Source organism: Quercus lobata, chromosome 8, assembly GCF_001633185.2.
Source record: "Quercus lobata isolate SW786 chromosome 8, ValleyOak3.0 Primary Assembly, whole genome shotgun sequence".
In the NCBI taxonomy this organism is placed as follows: Eukaryota; Viridiplantae; Streptophyta; class Magnoliopsida; order Fagales; family Fagaceae; genus Quercus; species Quercus lobata.
In genome coordinates, this window is record NC_044911.1 from 38,124,109 (window position 1) to 38,145,003 (window position 20,895).

General features: G+C 35.9%; 2 protein-coding genes across 2 annotated transcripts; both read left to right on the top strand.

The window, feature by feature from the left end:
• The first annotated feature begins 3,142 nt into the window (after positions 1-3,142).
• On the top strand, positions 3,143-4,388 carry LOC115954534 (NDR1/HIN1-like protein 6). The gene has a single exon (XM_031072404.1). It carries the CDS (start codon positions 3,315-3,317, stop codon positions 4,038-4,040), a length of 726 nt encoding a protein of 241 aa, XP_030928264.1. The 5' UTR covers positions 3,143-3,314; the 3' UTR covers positions 4,041-4,388.
• A 12,139-nt stretch (positions 4,389-16,527) lies between these two features.
• On the top strand, positions 16,528-20,416 carry LOC115958184 (uncharacterized protein At4g04980-like). The gene is made up of 9 exons (XM_031076573.1): positions 16,528-16,601; positions 17,386-17,559; positions 17,658-17,753; positions 17,849-17,975; positions 18,062-19,130; positions 19,253-19,418; positions 19,507-19,671; positions 19,753-19,905; positions 19,998-20,416. The coding sequence occupies exons 1-9, from the start codon at positions 16,539-16,541 to the stop codon at positions 20,199-20,201; spliced, it is 2,217 nt and encodes a 738-aa protein (XP_030932433.1). The 5' UTR covers positions 16,528-16,538; the 3' UTR covers positions 20,202-20,416.
• Positions 20,417-20,895: the final 479 nt, after the last annotated feature.

Genomic DNA, 20,895 nt, shown 5'->3' on the forward strand with positions numbered 1-20,895 from the left:
TCCAATAAAAGGTGATTTTATTGCATTTTACGTATCTTTTCTCTTCTGCAATAATTATCTTATGAATGGATGTGCTGGTGACTTTTCTTTCGAACCATACTTAGAACCGATGCCTTCGTTGGTAGAGTTATTACTTTGAACTTATCGAAATTGACAAGCACAGCAGTGCCTACTTTAAATAAGTTAACTATAAAAGACTAACCGGGATAACAGCCGCACGTTCTGTATTGTGAACGGGGTGACTGCCTAAGGATGTATAATCCGAAATAAACCATCCGAGGGGACCGTTGGGTATTAGGGTTCTTTTCCGCGTTTCCGATGATATTCGTAGCTTTAACTTGTTTTAGATGTATGGTTTGAGGACTGAGGCATGACTGTACCTGGTCTAAATACGGAAAGACACCATTGTGTGTTAGTTTCATAAGGTCGGAGGTCCGAGGACCATGCGACACCTCCATTCTGCTTAAGACTTAGGACCACCTTGAAGTTGCTAGTTTCCCATAGCTTTGAGTCCGAGGACCATGCAAGACCTTGGTTCTGTGTAGCACTTAGGCTTTTAGTGTGTCTAGTTTCCCATAGGCTTGAGTCTGAGGACCAAGGCCTTGGTTCTGTCTAGCACTTAGACTTTTATATGTCCAGTTTCCCCATACGCTTGAGTCCGAGGACCATGCAAGGCCTTGGTTCTGTCTAGCACTTAGGCTTTTACAGTGTCTAGTTTCCCCATAGGCTTGAGTTCGAGGACCATGCAAGGCCTTGGTTCTGTCTAGCACTTAGGCTTTTACAGTGTCTAGTTTCCCCATAGGCTTGAGTCCGAGGACCATGTAAGGCCTTGGTTTTGTCTAGCACTTAGGCTTTGAGTGTGTCTAGTTTCCCCACAGGTTTGAGTCCGAGGACCATGCAAGGCCTTGGTTCTATCTAGCACTTAGACTTTTAGGGTGTCTAGTTTCCCCATAGGCTTGAGTCCGATGACCATACAAGGCCTTAGTTCTGTCTAACATTTAGGCTTTTACAGTGTCTAGTTTCCCCATAGGCTTGAGTCCGAGGACCATGCAAGGCCTTGGTTCTGTCTAGCACTTAGGCTTTTATAGTGTGTCCAGTTTCCCCATAGGCTTGAGTCCGAGGACCATGCAAGGCCTTGGTTCTGTCTAACACTTAGGCTTTTAGTGTATCTAGTTTCCCCATAGGCTTGAGTTCGAGGACCATGCAAGGCCTTGGTTCTGTCTAGCACTTAGGCTTTTAGTGTGTCTAGTTTCCCCATAGGCTTGAGTTTGAGGACCATGCAAGGCATTGGTTCTATCTAACACTTAATCTGGCCATCAACTTCTCTTTCCGTAGGGGATTCAACGGACTGTACTACTAGGACCGCGAGAGTTAGCCTCTTGTCAAGTGCCCGGGGCACACGTTTGACGTCAGAAGCCCCTAGGACCACGTTTCGCTGAACAACCCTTCCCACGTAATCAACACTTCGAAGCATGGGCCTGAGTAGAGGCTAAGCAATGACACGACGATGTGTTTTAGGAAATAGGGGGAGGCTTTCATGCCGCTTGTACCACCGCCACAACGGTCTTCTTGACGAACTCCCACTGGCAGGAGCTTGACCCCACCGTGATTGGCCGTTGCACTTATTAGCGCACAAGCTCTTCCCATAGACGGCGCCAATTGTAGGGTCACGTTTTTTCAGGCCAAGCCCAAGATGCAGGGGACCTTAGACCAGTGAGCCCGATACAATGAATTTGTAGAGAGTGGGCCAAAGAGCTAGGCTTTAGTGTATGGACAACGATCATCACGGTGTTCCTCATGGGCCGCGTTTATCAAAGGATATTGGTCCTTGGCATGATCTGAGGAGCTTTTCCTGGCCTCCCTAGTACGTTGGGAGGGGAGGATCCCCTTTTTTTATTTCTCTTTATCCCCCTTTTTATAGTCGTTTCCTTTCTCCTGAATGGGGTCCCTAGGGTGGGTACTTGTTCCATCAGCCTCTCCCTTCAGTTGTTGGGAGTGGTTGTAAGGTCAGAGAAGTATGGCTTTGTCAGGCACAAGGCACTGAACGCAATAGTGGCAGCCTTTTCCTTAGACGTTTCCGTTTTCTTTGTTATCTTTTCTACTTTAGTGCTTTTCCTGCCTTGTGAGACGATCTGGAGTGTCGCTACTGGTGGTCTGTTGCCTCTTTTACCCTAGGTTATATCCTAGCCGAGGAGGATTCTCCCATGGCCGAGGAGGGGTCTTCCTTGGGTCGGGCCCCTGGCCCAATGTAGACATCTACGTGGGCCTATTAGTCTTTTACCCCCCCCCCCCCCACAGGAGAGAAAATGACAAATTTATAACAAGAGGATGTGAATAAGAAAAACCAAAATAAAGGAAGATAAATGGATAGATGAAGACTGATATTAAGATAGAGAGAGTAGTGAGAAGATAAAAAAGGTAGAAGGGCCGGAGAAAGTGTAACAATAAGTTGAGAAATTAACAATAATAAGAAGAGTTAAAAATAAGAGAGGGATCATATATATATATTGATAGGACAAAGAGATCATATTTTGATTGTTAAATAATAGATTTTTTAATTCACCTTAAATTAGGAAATGTTAAAAAAATTATAGGAAAAATTGGAAAGAAAAATGATAATAACATAATTGCTGATATGGCTCAACTGGAATGTAGTAAAAATAAATGCTATGCTTCTATTTTTTGATATATATAGATATGGATATAAATAAAATTGTAATGTTATCGACATAAACCTTTTTATAATATTTTTACAAACTATTGATGTAACAAATTTTTATTGGTTCTCATTTGAGTCCATAATTGATATAAATTTTTTACTTCTAAATAACCACTCACCACATCAATATTTTGTAAAAACAAAAAGTAAAATTATTTGTAACCTTAGCATTTTCATATTAAAACAAATTAAAATTAATTGAAAAATGCAATGCAACATGGTTTGTGCCTAAATTTAGAAAAAAAGAACTAAATTGAAGGTACTAACAACGACAAATGCCAAAAAAATAGAGAGAGAACCAGTTTTACTGTTAGATAAACAACTGGACAGTAGTGTATGTCCACACACATGTAACAATAGGCCTTTAACCAATGGAAGCCATGAATGTTTCCCTCTCCTTCTCCAACGACCTTCCCTCAAAAAAATAGTTGGAGAAGAGAAGAAAGAAGAGCCTCTCTTTCTTCTTCTTCTTCCTCGTCTTCTTCTTCTCCTTTGTCTATGGCCAATGCCCACCAAAGTGTCCACCATTATTCCACCTCTCACACATTCACCTAGACATCTCCATAATAACAATAACTCATAATTATCATTCATCATGGAGCTGCCTGTAAATTCTCCCTATGCACCACCAAAATATGTCATGCTCTCAGGGAATAATGATAACCAAGGCAACCTCAGGCCCCCTCCTTATCACCGTAACATTCCTCGGTACCATTCCAAAAAGTCACGCGGTAGTTGTCTCTTTAAGTGCATATGTTGCTGCTATTGCTGTCTCTTCCTCCTCACTGCCCTCTTCCTTGGCCTCACTTTCTTGCTCTACAACATGTACAGGCCCAAAGTTCCATCCTACAATGTTGATAGCTTCGGTGTTCATGCTTTTGAACTCCAATCTGATATGAGCCTCTTCACCGAATTCGCTGTGGTTGTAAAAGCCGAGAACCCAAATTCATATATGGGCTTCCTATATGGCAAAGACAGTCAGGTTAACGTGTCCTACTCGGACTCTCAGCTTTGTTCTGGGAAAATACCAAGTTTTTATCAACCAAAAAAGAATACAACAATGATAAGTATTGCGTTAAAAGGCACTAGTCCATTTGGGTCAGGGCTACAACAAGCCCTTTTGGAAAACAGGCATACAGGGAAGATACCTTTGCTTGTGAGAGTGAAGGCACCAATTAACGTTGTGCTGGGACGTTTTCCATTGAAGGGGTTTGATGTCTATGTAAACTGCTCCTTGGTCATCGATAACTTGTCACCCAACAAGAAAGTTGAGATTTTATCTGCCAAATACGATTATGACTTTGACATTAATTGGTTCTGAAAACCTTGATCTTGATGTTTGTGAGTTTTTCGATAATATATACTGGCCATGTGGAACTCGAGGCGCGCAGCAGTGGAAGCATTTGAAGGTATATTACATATCTCGGCTTCTTTTCTGAGGGATCTAAGTCAAGAGTTGAATTTCTACATGTTCCTCCTGTAATGTTTTATATATAGTTGCATTTCAAGAAAATATATGCTAACAAATATTAGAGGTGTTTGCAGTTCTAGATTTGTGTAATATTATAGGCTTTTATTGGATTTGGATGTGAGTTTTCTTGTAAGAAGAATTCCTGGAAAACATCGTTATGTTTCCTCAATGTCTTATTACCTTTCTTTTTCTTTTTTTATTAATTATTTTCCCATACAAATTCTTGTTGCATTCGTTTTGGAATGGATTCCAACGGAATGTATTATGAGAAAATGTACCCTTTTTTAATGAAAATTTGCGTTTGTTATTTTTGTTTCTATGAACGTGAATTAATTAATAAAAATATATTTGATAGTTTACAAAATTAATTTTATTTTAAAATTGAATATTTCACAAAAGTTGTATTTCACCTCAAGAAAGACAAAAAATTTCTTGAAAATTAGGAGATAATTACCTCATTGGTGTATCGTGTGTGTATATATATATATATATAAAATATAAATTGTTACCGTAAATTATATGAAATTAAGGGTGACCAAGTTGAGGTCCAGACAATGTTACTCTCTTGAGATTATATGCACTATTTGCAAGATATGTTTATTAACCGATACATCTAACATTTTAGGCATGCCATCATCTCTAAGATACAACAATACAACAATCCAACCACTCTTTAGTCCGTTACTGTTATCTTACTAGTCTACACTATTAAGCAAGATAGGAAGCTTTAAAATAGTACTCACCTCCATACCCACGTAATATAGTTATAGAAAGTACAATACTATGTTTATGTAAAGAACAAGAGTAAAGAACACAAAGAACGAGAATGATTTTTTTTTTCTTTTTTTCATAATAATCTAGTGGTGTGTATATCCAAATAGGTAAAGGATGAGAACCTATTTATAGACTTAGTAGATTAGTAAGTTACAAAAAGATTAAATAGACTAAATAAATCTAAATAATGGACATAAAATTATGGGTTTAATATGGTTATAAATCTCAATTAAAACCCAATCAATGAATGAAAATTCATTGTCAACAAAATATGACTATATAATTAATAGGGAAATAAATTGTAAATATCATTTTTTTTTATATTCAAATATCTCAACAATAATGATATTTATTTATCATAATTTGTGCATTAAGCAGTTCCTACTAGGTATTTATACTGAAACTTTTACTAAAAAGTAATTATTCAAAAGGAATTTATGTTTGATTATATTATTGGAGAATATATATATATTGACTAACACAAAAATAAATGTTGTCTTGTGCTTTAAATTAATTTTGTCACAACCTAGTTTTGTCCTCTGAAAGCATTATAGCGCTTAAATGCCAAAACCAAGAAAATAATAATTTCAACCATAAAATGAATAGGGATCACGAAACCAACTCAAGCACCTTAACTTATTAAAATTTGGTCAAATTAGGATAAACTCGAGAGTTTCGTGGTAAAAAATAAGGTTGGACCAAGTTTGATCGACCATAAAATATGATTGTACGTTGATCAAGCTCAATCTTGAACTAACATGGATATTTCAATTTCCTTTGAAATTAGGGTTGGGCCACAAAAATCCAACGTAAATCAAATGAGATATCTTGAAAACATAAAAAATTTTGAAACCAAATCAGAAAATTGAGTAAGTATAGAAATTTTTTTTAATCTAATTTTGATTTCGTTCTAATGGTAGCCAAACGATCTTGTAATCATTTGAGTCATATATCATTGGAAATCTCTTACGAAAAGCTTCATTTTGAGGGGTCTCGGTGGCTAAAATTACAAAAAAAAAAACAAACACACACATAAAGTCTTGTGCATAATGAAACTTCTAAACATGTAAAAACTAACCCTTTCACACGCCTGTAATTCTTATGACGAAGTCCAATTTTCTCAAAATAAAGAATAAATATAAAATTAGTGCCACATGCTTGCCAAAGAAATTTGGATCACTCAATTCCTAGTTTGGAAATGCCTCAAAATGCGTGCACAACTTGCATAATGGTGAAACGGAAATTCTAAAAGTTTGGGATATATCAACTTTCAAAGAGCATAACTTTTGATCCAGGCTTCCGATTGAAAGCAAACTTGGTACCATTGGAAAACTTGTTTCATAAACTTACAAACATAAGCTTGGTTTCTCAAATTCATGACCCAGAAGACCTTCAAAAAGACCATCAAAGATAGAGGCAATAATGCATATTGTTAGGCCAATTCCAAAACTTATGTGTGGGGATTATAAGCTTGCATGTGAGGCATTTAAGTCAGCATATGAGAATTATGCGTCATTCATTTGATGCTTACGTGCTGGCTCAAATCCCTCACATGGCAGCTCTCATCTCTTCCTATATGTTAAATATTAGCATTGATGTGTATACCATATTGTATTTGCTACAGTAGAAGCGGAAGAGAAAGCATAGACAAGGACGAAGCCAGAACTTAGAGTTAGGAGGGGCAGATTTGTTGTTGGCTATGTGCAGCAGCTCCAATCTTTGGCTCTATTGCTACTTAGCTGTTTGAGGGATTTTTTTTTTTTTTTTAGTGTGTGACTGTGATGTTGGGTAAGGACAAAATAATTTTATTTAAAATTTTTAAAGGGCCGGGTTTTTTGTGTTGGGTAAAATTAGTTCATTGGACTTATTTTGTTTTAGATTTACTATTTGTAATTTTTGTTGTTGTGCTAATTTTCTGGGCTTGTATATTTCGTTTTAGATTTTAGATCTATTGAGTTTTTTATGGTTTTTACAAGGAGGAATGCTAGAGTTACAAACTTTTTTTTTATAAATTACTGATGTAGTGAGTGATTATTGGTAAGTCAAAAAGTGATGTAAGTGGTGGACCAAGTGCGAACCAATATGAATTTTCTACCTCAACAGTTTGTAAAAATATTGTAGAAAAATTTGTGGCAATAACATTATTCTTAAAAAAATTAATGATATTATTAAAGGGAGGCAAAGTGTAATTTTATAGAAAAAATTGCTAAAATTAGTATTCGAATTTATACTAATATTTTTATTAAAATTGGGGGGGCATTGCCCCCCAAGTCAAAGCTTGCCTCCGTCCCTGAGCATAGAATAGAATCACAAGAACACGAGGGTTACGTAATTCAGTCTTAATGGCCTACGTCCACAGAGGAAACTCTTAAGGGTCACATCTTTATTATATAAGAGTGTAGTACAAAACTTGTGTTATAATGAACCATAACATGAGTATATATAGCAAATTTCTTGTACAAGTAGGAGACTTTTCTTACACACAAAGTAGAGGAGCTTGGGCCTATTACATTGGCTAATATGTCTAATATATTTCTAACACCCCCCTTAAATTCAAGGTGGAAGGTTGATGAAAACTTGAGGTTGGATAAGCTTGAGAAAATCCCTTGATGAAGCCTCGAATAAAGTCTTCAAGAAACCACAATTATAAATTGGCCAATTGAGTAATTTTGGAGTTTCAAATGAAGAAACATAGTCCAAAATCGAAATCTACGCTGAAAATGAAGCAAGATAAGCCATTTCAGAAACTTTGACTTTTGGTTAAAGGTCAACGCATCAGTCAAAGTCAAAGAAGATCAACAGTCAAGGTCAAAGTCAACGATCAGCGGTCAACAAGTTCTAGGTTGGTCTAGGTTGGGTCACAGATCTAGTTGGGAACATATGACATGGCACAAATACTAACACGGGCAGACGTGGCAATGACGTTGACTAGGGCTAACGTGCCACTTGTTGACATCATTCGATGATGTGGCTTTGCTAGCGTAGCATGATGATGTCATGAATGACTTCATAAGCAATTACGATTGAGTGGAAACGCATGAAGAAGAATGTAGTGGTGTAGTGGTTCGTGGAAGCGTGTGCGGACGTTGTTGGTTGTCGAGTTTCTAGGTTCAATAGATTGGAGTCTAGCTAGGATGTTGGAATGGCGTGTGTGGCTAGTTGATTGGCAAAGAGTGAGTAACTAGAAGGGCGAGTGGGAAGGACACCGAAGCCTCTTGCTACACGTAGCAACATGTGCAATAGAGAGGTAAGATTGGGAAACTTAAGTTTTGCTCGTAGGAGGCCATAGAACTCACCTATGTGGTTGGTTTCATCAAGTGAAGCCTCAATTTGCACAAGTTTGAGAAGTGATTCACAGATTTCTTGTGTTTTTGAATCTTGGACATGGGTACGAGCGACGGTGGTTGTGTGATGCTGTGGAGTCTAGATCTGGAGGCAAGTAGTGGCACTGTGGTGGATTTGTGTTTTGCATGTTGGAATTTTCTTTGTTGTGTAGAGATATTTTGCTTGAAGCTAAGAGCAAAGTTTGGCTCTGATATCATGTTAAATATTAGCATTGATGCGTATACCATGTTGCATATGCTATACTAGATATGGAAGAGGAAGTATAAAATAGGAATACGAGAACACGAGAGTTATGTGGTTCAGTCTTGACGGCCTACGTCCACGAAAGAAACCCTTAAGGGCTACATTTTAATTATATAAGAGTGTAGTACAAAGTCTATATTACAATGAATCATAATGACATATCTACATAGTAGCTTGGAGATGGGAGCACTTTTTTTATGCAATTTAGTCCAAACCTTGACAACCTTACCATCAGAATCTCTATCTTTGTGTTATGGCAAATATGGAAGGCACAAAACAAGCTTCATTTTAACAAACTGAAACATACAAATTTACAAGTAGGAAGAGAAATGGAAATCCTTAATCCCATTTTTAGTGTTTTATTTAAGTACATTGTACTATTGTATGCCAAGTGTTTGATTTTTTTTTTTTTTTAATTATTAATTTCAGTTATTTGATTGGAAAATACTAAAAGTATTAGTACAAATTTTATTACATAGTTTACAAATTAATGTGGCAATATGATTGATAGATTTCAATAACATAATAAATAAATATCAAAATTTCTTTATTATGATTGGTGACACATTTTTTGTAAAGGATATGTGGTAAATTTTTTAGTATCTTTAACATCACAATGGGCCAGGCCAGTTGGCCCATGGGTACAATGGGCTAGGTATAGTGGGTTATTAACTAGTGTTGAGGTACAAATTTTCGGGCCGTATTTTTATTAGCCCACTCAAAAAATACCCACATAAGCCAATAAGCTATTTTGAGCCCACATAAATATTTCTCACAAATATTCCATATATAAGCCCTATAAATTATCTTGGGCCCTCTCACAAATATTACCCATCATATCCCACATATTATCCAACTTGGATTTTCACAAAAATGGTCATCACATTACTACCAAAATTGGGCTACAAAATTATACTTCCTCCATAAAAAAGCCCAAAATCATTTAACTTGTGGGAAAAATCCAAAAAGCCCAACAAAACCCTCTAAAAGCCCGTTGCTACACGGCACCTCTTAAAACCCGTTGCTACATGGCACCTATTAAAATCTCGTTGCTACACGGCACCTCTAAATCCCATTGCTACATGGCACCTCTAAATCCCGCTACACGGCACCTCTAAAAGCCCGTTGTTACATGGCATCTCTTAAAGCCTGTTACTACATGACAATATTTTTACAAAATCCTACAAAGCTCAAATACTAATTTGGCACTATTTTACAAAACTCAAATACTAATTTGACACTTATTTTACAAAACCCAAAGACTAATTTGAAACTTATTTTACAAAGACCAAATACTAATTTGGCACTATTTTACAAAGCTCAAATATAAATTTGGCACCAATTTTACAAAGCCCAAATACTATTTTGCAACTATCTGATAAAGTCTAAATATTATTTTGACAACTATTTTATAAAGCCCAAATGCTATTTTGGCACATATTTACAAAACTCAAATATTATTTTGACACTTGTTTTACATATATTAAATCCCTCACTCATGGGAAATATAATTACTCATCTCTTAAGAAACACCTCTCTTACAAAATTTATGAAAGCCCATGTATATTACTCATGGCAAAACTCTTCATTTTGTAGGGATAACCAAGCCCAAAGAAGCTCAACTATAAAGCCCAACTAAGCCAGCCCAGCTCATACACATCCCAGCAACTGAAACTCATATGAACTGACCAGCCAAATTTCAGTACAACTTAATAGCTAGAGCCCATTGCCATCAAGTTCCAACTTGTCCAATCAAATCAGAAGAAGACATGTGTCCATCAAGGGTTAAACCCTTCCTTCACAAGCTAAAATTCCATCATTTCTCATATGACATAAAGCTGAAAGTGACATGACAAAAAGTTGGAAAGCTTCAGCTAGCTGTCCCTTCTTTCTTCTCCAACCCATTCAGTCAAGAATCAAGAGCAGTCATGACCAGACCATAAAAGCTCCTGAAACAACTTGAAATCAATTCATTTTCATACCAAAAACGTGTACTCTTTAGTTCATGGACCAAGTACATGAACCTTAAATGGGGAAATTTAGGGAAATATGGTTTGAAGAGCACCAAGGGGATCCTAGCAAGGTTCCCAGCAAGGGCTCCAAGATTGACATCTGGCTTGGGGTGATACAATCTGCTCTAGGGAGCTCTGATTCTAGAAGCAGCATAATCAAGATCATTAGCCTAATGCATGCTTTAATCCTATCAGCCAAGGTCAATCCGCATTCAATGCTAAGTCAGAATCCTAGCTGTTATTACTCAAAACAGCAAGAACATTCTAAAATTTGAACTTACCACTCTTAGCTAAAATCCCAAGAACAATTCTTTAAGGATTTTCTAAAGATTGAGAAAGATTTAGCAGAGATTATTTACTAATTACCCCTTAAAACTCAACTATAAATAGAAACTCTCCATTAACACTTAGGGGAAGAGGAAGATACATTAAGAGACACACTAATAGAAAGAGAATCTTCCTTAACCTCTTTGGTTAGCTTTTTCCAAGCTCTAGCAAAGATCTGAGTCACTGAGTTCTTAGCTTCAAGCTTAGAAACTAAGTTCTCCAGCTCCTAGCTCATAAACACCCCTCATAACTCTACTCATAAACACTTATCTACCCCCAGTAGAAAGCCCTAACAGCTTTACTGAACACTCTCCCTCATCACTCATAATACTCACAAATGGCCCTCACTACTCAATACATGTGTCATATCCATAAGCATGCCCTGGTATCATAATGATCTTACTGCACTAGCTGGGATTTCTCTCTCCCTTCAACCCACTCTAAGTTTTTCTCATTATTTGTCATAATGGAGCCCATAATATTCATTTACTCATTTACTATTAAAGGTTATGATGTAACTGTCACTATAAAATTTTTCCCTCATATTACTGTGTTAGAAGACTCTTCTCCGGAGCCAATGGATGATGAGTTTGAAAATGTGGATACTTTCCTTAATTTGTGAAATAGATAACAATTGGAGGTTTATTCTATTTTGTCTTACTTCACCACTGGAACATTTTACCGCTGGGCTATTTTACTGCAGAAACATTTTACCGCTGGGCTAGTTTACTACAGAAACATTTTACTACTGGGCTATTTCTTGCAATATGTTTTTTAATCATGCTGACATGTCTGCTGCAGGAATTGTTTATGGGTCATTCTTGTCAGTCTCAATTTAGGCCCAAGGCATAAGATACAGTGAATTCTTTGGATCTTCATTAATAGTCTTTGGGTCATGCATCTTGCCCATCGTCGAGTTTCGGTTTTGGCCCCCAACCCAACATAAATCTCATTTGTCGGAAGGAAAACTTTTTCGCCCCCGACAACTAGTTAACATGCTGGGTCGAAAGAGAAAACACCAATTCATGACCCTACCCATGGGCAATGCCCATTTTATCTTTAATGGGTTGGGCTTAATGGGCTACTCATGTGCTTGTGTTAGCATCTTATTTAATTATTTCTTATAAGGAAAGACTCAATTTTTTATAAGGAAATAATTAATCTATTTTTTAAAAGGAAAGAGTCAAAGAATTTAATACTTAATTAAATTTTTTTTACGATCAAATTTATTTAATTTTTTGTTTTGTTGATGAAAACCTATTTAATTTTTTTTATTAAGGTCTTATATGATTTTTTTTATCTATAATAAAAATAAGTCAAATGGTTAATTCAAAGTTGCTAGACTACTAGTAAAATATATATTTGGTAAACTAATATCTTAGTGGTTGAGGGGTTTTTTTTAAGAAATTCTTCTATAATGTCTCAAGATCAATCCTTCATACTCTTAATATATATTTTTGTTAAGAATTGAGTTGGGCAATAGGTTGGGCTAATAGGTTGGGCTACAAGGCTAGCTTATCGGACACCCATGGGCATAAAAACTAGTCCATGGTCTGACCCTGTGAGAGACCGCAAAAGTGTCTCTAAAAAAAGAAAGATCTTTAAGTGCTTTTAAGGGAACCTCTCTTTTTGGGCAAGTGGCGTGGAGTCGCCACTTATTTTTTATACCAAAAAAAAAAAAAAACGAAAAAACTAACTGCAAAATACATGATTGAAATAGTTCATTGTTATTGATTGAATAAAAAAGAATACATATTTGATAAATGGAGCATTACATGACTTTGGGCTCTAGTTATATTTAATTATATGCCTTTTTTTCCTAATTACAATCTACCCAAAATAAAAATAAAGCCTAGATCTACCTATCCAAAGACATTAAATTTAGAGGCTAGGTTACGGAATGGGAAGGTGTTAGACACATATTCCACCCAGATAAAGTTTGGTCTTTTAGACTCTTGTGACCAATGTACCCTTTTATGCATGACATGAATGATATGTTGCACACATGAAAAAAAAAAAAAAAAAAAAAAAAAAAAAAAAAAAAAAAAAAAAAAAAAACACAAGTTTATTTATGAATACATCCTCCTCTTTATTAAACAAAATTCAGATCTATTATTGTGATAAAAAAAAATTGAATTAGGTTTAGAAAATCAGATCTGTTTTTTGAGAACTAAAAAAAAGTGGTTTTTGGATGAAAGAAAAATCATATCTATTTTTAGGAAATAGAAAAATTGGTTTTTTCATGAAAGAAAAATAAGATCTGTTTGTTTGTTTGTTTTTTTTTTTTTTTTTTTTTTTTTTTTTATGTACAAAAAATATGAAAAAGATTTCTTGAGAAGAGGATTTCATTCATGAAATAAATTTGTGTTATATGCACTAAATAAAACAAACACAACCATTCATAATCTTTTATTATTTCAAAATCTGCTATGTTAAGAAAAATCAAATCTGTATCTAAGAAAGATACAAATCAGTTTTTATTTAAAAAATTTTAGATCTGCATCTAATGCAGATGCAAATCCATTTTTGATTTGAGAAAAAATCGGATTTGCATCTAATGAAGATGTAGATCAGTTTTTTATTTGAGAAAAATTCAGATTTGCATCTAATGAAGATGCAGATCTGTTTTTTATTTGAGAAAAATTCGAATCTGCATCTAATGAGATGCAGATTCGTTTCTATTTTGACAAAATTCGGATCTCCATCTAAGGAAGATGCAGATCCATTTTTAATTTGAGAAAAATTCGAATCTGCTTCTAATGAGATGCAGATCCGTTTCTATTTTGACAAAATTCGGATCTCCATCTAAGGAAGATGCAGATCCATTTTTAATTTAAGAAAAATTCATATCTGCATCTAATGAAGATGCAAATCCGTTTTTATTTGAGAAAAAGAAGTGATAACATGTAGATTTTTGAAACTAAGAAATAGATCATAACAATAATAAAAAGAATCAAGAACATGTTTCAACAAAATAAATCAACAATCCATGATATGAACATTTGAAACAACTAAACTAAAAAATATATAAACATGCATCATCACAACAAGAGAAACTTAAGAAAAAAAAAAAGGTTAATAAGAAACAACCTCTTGCATGGAGCACTCTTCTTCTTGAGGGGATATTTTAGGGTTCAAAGAAATTTATGCAATTATCTTTGAAACCTAAAAACCCTAGCTTCAAAGAGAATATCAAAAAAGGAGATTAGAAATATGAGAAATTTGAGAATATGAAAAAGTGTCTCCCCTAGATCGTAAAAGAGTGTCTTGAATTTTGAGATTCAGTCTCTATTTATAGAGGTTGGAATGCTTAAAAAATAAGTAATCGTCCTTCTATGAAAAAGTTGAAAAGGATGTGTTTTATCTTCACCCGAAGAGCGTCAGGCCAAAGCCCTTATAGGTGCCGATCGGCACTCCAAAAGTGCCGAATGGCACTCTTGGATGCCAATCACACTTTCGTGTTCGGGTGCGTTTTCTTTTTTTAGGTTTTCTTGAGCCGAGTTTTGCACAACGTGTTTTTAATCTGTATTCTAAGATTTTTTTTATTATCTCTTTTTAGGATAATTCAGGTCTTTTCAACAACAATTATCTTATAGATAAATATTCTAAAATAAATCTTGATAAAGTTCAGATTATTTACAATTTTATTGTTATCCAATTATCCTCTTTATTCCCATGCACGCAATCCTATTTTAGACACTAATTATCAATCAATCACAAAATTATTTAATTAATTTTAATTGTTTAACCAATTAGAATTAATTTAAATTAATCATGTGTGGTTGACTCTACCTAAACACAAAGTATGTGGACTGTGCAAACTTGATCATGCGATATCTTTTGATCTGACGGTTCAATTTGGAAACCAGGTATATTGTCATGACCATTAGAATCTCAAGATCATTTTTATGATATGCAATGAACAAGTTAATGCATGTAATACAATCATGATTTTTGGGGTATATAAATGGTCATTCCAGTCATTCTCCTTGATTAAATCACGGGTGCAGAATCCAGTGTCTACAGACCCATTGAGCTAGTGGGCTATCAATGCGCCTCAATAACAGTGGAATGGGCCGTCCATTAGCCCGATGGGCCGTCAGACTATTGGGTTGGGCTGTGGGCAATGGGTTATTTGGTGATCTTTACATCACTCTATGGAGTATATAGTGGAACATTCAAAATGAGACTAGTGATTTTTATTCATAGAGAGAGAAGCAATATTATGCACCAACACATGACACGTGGTTTGTTGATTTGCTAATATGTTATTCATGAAGGGGAAAAGTGTTGACGTTGGTTTGGTGCTTGCCTTGCCTCCTTTACATGGTATCAAATTGTATTACATTGCTGAATTTTGAGTTTTAACAAAGGAAAAGTTATGGGTTCCAGCTAACTCAATGGTAAAGTTTCTGATGGTTAAACAAGAGATCTGGAGTTCAATCCCTGCCTACACTAAAAACTGATTGGTGTCTTGGTTTGATGATAAAGAGCTATCATCAGGAGTGGACGTCATAGGTTGAAATTTTCTCTCTCAAAAAAAAAAAAAAAAAGAAAGGAAAAGTTAAAGATGGTTTAAAGGCATTAGTTTAAGAATTATTATTAGAAATTTTTTATGGAAAAAAAAAAACTAACTTTATTAACATTTTTTATATTTTTCATAAAAGTGATATTAAAACTTTTCTAAAATAGTCCATAAGCAAATGCCTTAATGACGCCCCTTAATAAGATCCTTTTAACAATAATAAAATTTAATTTTATAGAGCAATTAGGATTTTGGAATGGCAGATAATGAGCCCCTCATCAAGATTGTGGACGTTACCTAGCATTTTTATTTTTATTCTTTTGAGAAACACCAAGTACCTAGCTTGTTTATGTGCCAGGCTGCCAGCCCCTCCTCATTTAGAGCTTGCACTGGATTGCAATACACTATAGTTAAAAACAGTCATATAAAACGTGTTGCAAAAAATAAAATAAAAAACAATCATTTAAAACGAAATGCTACAGCATGCACATAATTTTTTTTTTTTTAATTCTAGAAATCGTTTTATGATCACCAATTCACGATGCAGTGATATCGAGGGGTTTGGCATTTGGGGCCTATATTAATTAGCTAAATTGACATCTTGATGCAGTTCCAAAGAAAGAGCGAAAGGGTTGGAGGTGATGGTGGAATTGCTGTCTTGGAAGTTAATATAGAGCTAAATACACACATGTGGCAATCTCTCAACCTGTGAGTTTCTAAATTTTAGGGAAGGGCTACATTAGCTATACAAGTTCCAGCAATAACACCAAAAAGCTTGCCGGGTAACCGGTTCATCAACTCTATTTGGTCCCTAAATAGAAGATATTTTGGAGGTGCTGCTGCTATTTTCTAACTAGAGTCTCTGCATTGCAGCATTTTCTTTCTGGGAACTTGGCCACATGTCTCTTAGTTTCTTTCATTGGCAATGTACTAGTCGTGTAAGCCAAAGATATTGTTGCACCTGGTGATTTTTCTTCACTAGCTATTCCAAGTTTCGATTAGTCATCTGTGCTCTTGAATGTCAGAAACTATCTAAAGTGTATATTGGTGGGTGATTAAAGTTTTGAACATCATCCTCTGCAAAAAAAAAAAAAAAAAAAAAAAAAGGCACTGGAGTTAGAGATGGCGACTGGATTATTTTCTGCAGCACCATTGTTTTCCCGTTGCAATTTAAGCAGAATCCAGGTAATCATGAATATATATGGTTCTCATTTGTCAACTTCATATTTTCTGTTGCATGCAATTTTATTTGTTTTTATAACGTATGGAAACTTTCTAAAGAAGTGCCATGTAGACATGTTGGACATAAATTTTTTTAATGTTGAAACCTTTACACATCGTAGTAGGATAAATCCCACAAAAGATGAGCATTTGAACGCTGAACTCAAGACAGATGCAGAACTTGCTTAACCATTACAAATTGAATTTTACTTCACTTATGACACTTGAGCATGTCAGAATGTGCTTCACTTCATGACGTTTGTAAGCATGAATTTTCTTCACACTTCCCGGATCATGGCCAAAACATGTCTCACCTTACTTAGTCAGTACATCTACTATAAAGTAAAAAGAATTTTTTAAAAACAGAATGATTAAAAGAAATGGAAATCTAAGAAAAACTATTTATGCCACCTCCTGCGTGTTCCTAGTTTCAGCTTGTTTATTAAAGATAGCAACCTAAAATATGGAAAGATTTTCTTGGGGTACAGAGAAATTGATTAAGCAGATCAAGAATCACTTTGTTTTGCAAAATCATAAATCTTTGAAATACTTGATAACCTATAAGAGTTCTTGCAATCACTGTACTATTAATTGAATTAGCTTTTCTTGTAACAGTCAGTAGATTTCGTGAAAACAGAGAAAATTTTGACAATATGAAACCAAATTTGTGAGAGTTACATAAGAATACATTGAAAGATACTAGATGCATAAATTATCATTTGAAAAAAAGAAATGTTTGTTCCTGCAGGCAACAAGCTTAGATGTATCCAACACCACAAAAGATGTGGTAGAAACGATGATAGACAATTCAAGCGTGTGCAGTCAAAATTTAATGCTGATGATAGAGCTCCGGAAGAAGATACTAACCTTTAGAGACATCATTGACCTTCCTCCTTGTGAGTGTTCAAGCTCCATTTATGAGGTATTCAACTCTTTACATGAGCAGTACGCCATTACCAGAAAAGTCATTTATCTGAAATTGCATTTCATTTCTTTTATCCTGTTTTTATCTTCTGGCAGTTGTTGATGGGAACCATAGAGGATCTCCATAATCTGTACCCTAATGTTGTTCCCTGGAATCTGAATTCAGAAAAGAAAGAAACTTCAATAAATCAGGTTCACTTACCAAGACCATAAATTACTCAAAGACACTTAGCAAACATTATTCCTGATTGCATGAATCTATAAACTAATAAAAACAACTTACACAGGGATTGGCCCAATTTTATAATGCTTTGAGATGTATTGGAGATTCATGGGAAAAGAACCACAAGTGGATAACCAATGCCGGGGATGAGACCGAAGACAGCTTGGAGAACATCAGTTTGGAGCAACTTGGTAGGATCACTCAATTTCTGTGAAAACTAGTGCCAGAAAATGTAGAAACTCTCTTATTGGAAACTGATAAGTTTATTGTATTGAAGGTGGACTTGTGCAGGCAAAGCTCAATTCCATGACTAACATAGCAAAAAAAATGTTTGATGTGATGGAAGAAGACGAGGACAATAATGAAAGGTTACAAGAATCCACTATTGGGGATGGTTTACGTAAATCCTATTCACAAAACAGAACCTACTGCCCTTCCCCAGATTCCCCAACTTCAATTCCTCCTGAGATGACATATGCTATCAAACTTGGTAACTTTGCTAATGTCTCCAGCTCCAGACCTCTTCTTTTGCCTCTCAGACTTCAGGCAGTAGGGAGTTTGATGTCCACTGACATGAAGAGTCTCTCATTCAAAATGTCCCCTAGTGTATCAGCACAAGGTTCCAGCCCCATTGAAGGGAAAAACAAGGCTGCCATTGACCATAATTCAGAAATGAAAGACGTTGTTGAAGAATCACCAGAAAGAGAAAGCCATGAGAGGCCAAATAATTCCAAAGAAACAAACACCTTGCAAGATATTTCAAATATTATGCCCAAAGCGAGAAGGTCAATAGCAGTACCACCCCCAACCCCTCCATCAACACCACATTACAATGCACCTCCAACTTTTCCGTCACCACCAGCTAGTCCATCTGTAAATCCTTCTGCAACCCCACCTCCACCACCAAATATTATGCCCAAAGCAAGGTCAGCAGCAGTACCCCCCCCAACCCCACCATCAACACCACATTACAATGCACCTCCAACTTTTCCGTCACCACCAGCCAGTCCATCTGTAAATCCTTATGCAACCCCACCTCCGCCACCACCACCCATTCCACCTTCTGAAGGATCTGTGCCAATGCCACCACCTCCCATGCCATTGACAAAGGGAGCCGCAGCACCACCTCCCCTACCACCCGGTGTCATAAAGGCCTTACGCCCAAAGAAGGCAACTACCAAACTTAAGAGATCAACCCATATGGGCAACATGTATCGGGTTCTGAAAGGAAAGGTTGAAGGCTCAAGTTTAAAGGACAAACTTACAAGGGGGAGTAAAACTCAGGTAGGAGGTTCTGCTGGGGGACAAAAGGGAATGGCTGATGCACTAGCAGAGATGACAAAAAGGTCTTCTTTCCACAACCCCAAACTACAAATGCAGCCTGGTCCATTGGTAGTAGTTATGGTCTTGACCAGACAAAAAAGATTAGTCTCTTTCCTGCCACTAATTTCCTTCTTTATTTTCTTAGGTCAGCATATTTTCAACAAATTGAAGAAGATGTTCAGAAGCATGCAAAAGCAATCGTGGAAGTTAAAATTGCACTTAATTCCTTTCAAACAAAGGACATGGCTGACCTTATTAAATTCCACAAATATGTAGAACAACATTTGGAGAAATTGACTGATGAGACCCAGGTGAGTTCTCATTTCATATAGTTCAATCTATTAATCCTGTTACATCTTGGTTATTTGAAACTAAAGCCCTCTATTCCTTGTAATGCAGGTGCTAGCAAGGTTTGAAGGTTTTCCCACGAAGAAGCTCGAATCATTGAGGATTGCAGCCGCACTATACATAAAATTGGAAGGAATAGTTACTACACTGCAGAACTGGAAAATAATGTCTCCTTTGAACCAGCTTCTTGACAAGGTTGAATCATATTTCAATAAGGTAAACTCTTAGGACTAAGGATGAACCAAAATTTTACTCGAGGCACTTTCTTCACATACCTGATAATTTTATTGCAAACAGATCAAGGGGGAAGTGGATGCATTAGAAAGAACCAGAGATGAAGAGTCCAAGCGGCTGCAGAGTCACAATATTCATTTTGACTTTAATATTTTGGTGCAAATTAAAGAATCTATGGTTGATGTTTCTTCAAGCTGCATAGAGTTAGCACTTAAGGTAAAATGTTTAACTTATTAGTTATTACTTAGGTTATCAAATTTATAAGTTAAATATTAGTCTGTATATGATATTTTTGGCTTTTGCTATAGGAAAGGAGAGATGTAAATTCAACTGCCAAGGCAGAAAATAGATCCAAAACTGAAGACCAAGCGAAGGCACGTTTAAAGATGCTCTGGAGGGTTTTCCAACTTGCATTTCGGGTCTACAGCTTTGCAGGTGGACAAGATGATCGGGCAGACATGTTGACCCAGGAATTAGCAAAAGAAATAGAAGCTGATCCACAACAGGTGTGATGTAAATATAATCACCCTCAAACAACAATATAATACAATACCCCAGACTGAGCAATGTGATTTGCATAATCAGAACCATTTTTGGGTAATAGTAGAAAGCATAATATTGCAGCCTGCAGGTACTACTTTTCTTTGGGCACACAACCGATCAAAATGTAGTGTGCCATGGTATTGTAACAGTTTAATGTTACAACTTATAAGAGCGAAGAGCGAGACTTGTTAATATAAGAATTATTAATGTGGAATAAATGGAGCTGAATAAGCTCATTTGACTTCCATTACTTCATACTTGCCTCTCTCTCTCTCTCTCTCTCTCTCTCTCTCTCTCTCTCTGTGTTGATGCACAGGAAACTGTCTTAGATATAACACAATGAAAACAAAGCAGAATCAGCAGGGAATCAATGGAGAATAATAGAGATTTAGTGACTGCATCCATAAATGCGGACTACAGAGACAAGATCATAATTTATGTGCAATGAACCTATGACCCAGTGGTTGAATAAAAATTATACAATACCACTTCTAGCTTAGGGATTGGAAAGACCAAGCCAAACCCAGTGACTTATATAAATTGTCAGTAAAATGAAACCCATGAATTTATTTATTTAAAAAAAAAAATACAAAAAAAAAAATTGTAATAGCATGAATAATTATTAAAGCAATCAGAAGATTCTTTGCAACAGGGTAATAATTA

Bases quoted from the DNA above. Each gene is read 5' to 3' on its own strand.
- LOC115954534 (XM_031072404.1), top strand. From the start codon at position 3,315: ATGGAGCTGCCTGTAAATTCTCCCTATGCACCACCAAAATATGTCATG.
- LOC115958184 (XM_031076573.1), top strand. From the start codon at position 16,539: ATGGCGACTGGATTATTTTCTGCAGCACCATTGTTTTCCCGTTGCAAT. The intron at 16,602-17,385 runs GTAATCATGAAT...TTGTTCCTGCAG, and splicing joins GCAATTTAAGCAGAATCCAG to GCAACAAGCTTAGATGTATC. The intron at 17,754-17,848 runs GTTCACTTACCA...CAACTTACACAG, and splicing joins AAGAAACTTCAATAAATCAG to GGATTGGCCCAATTTTATAA.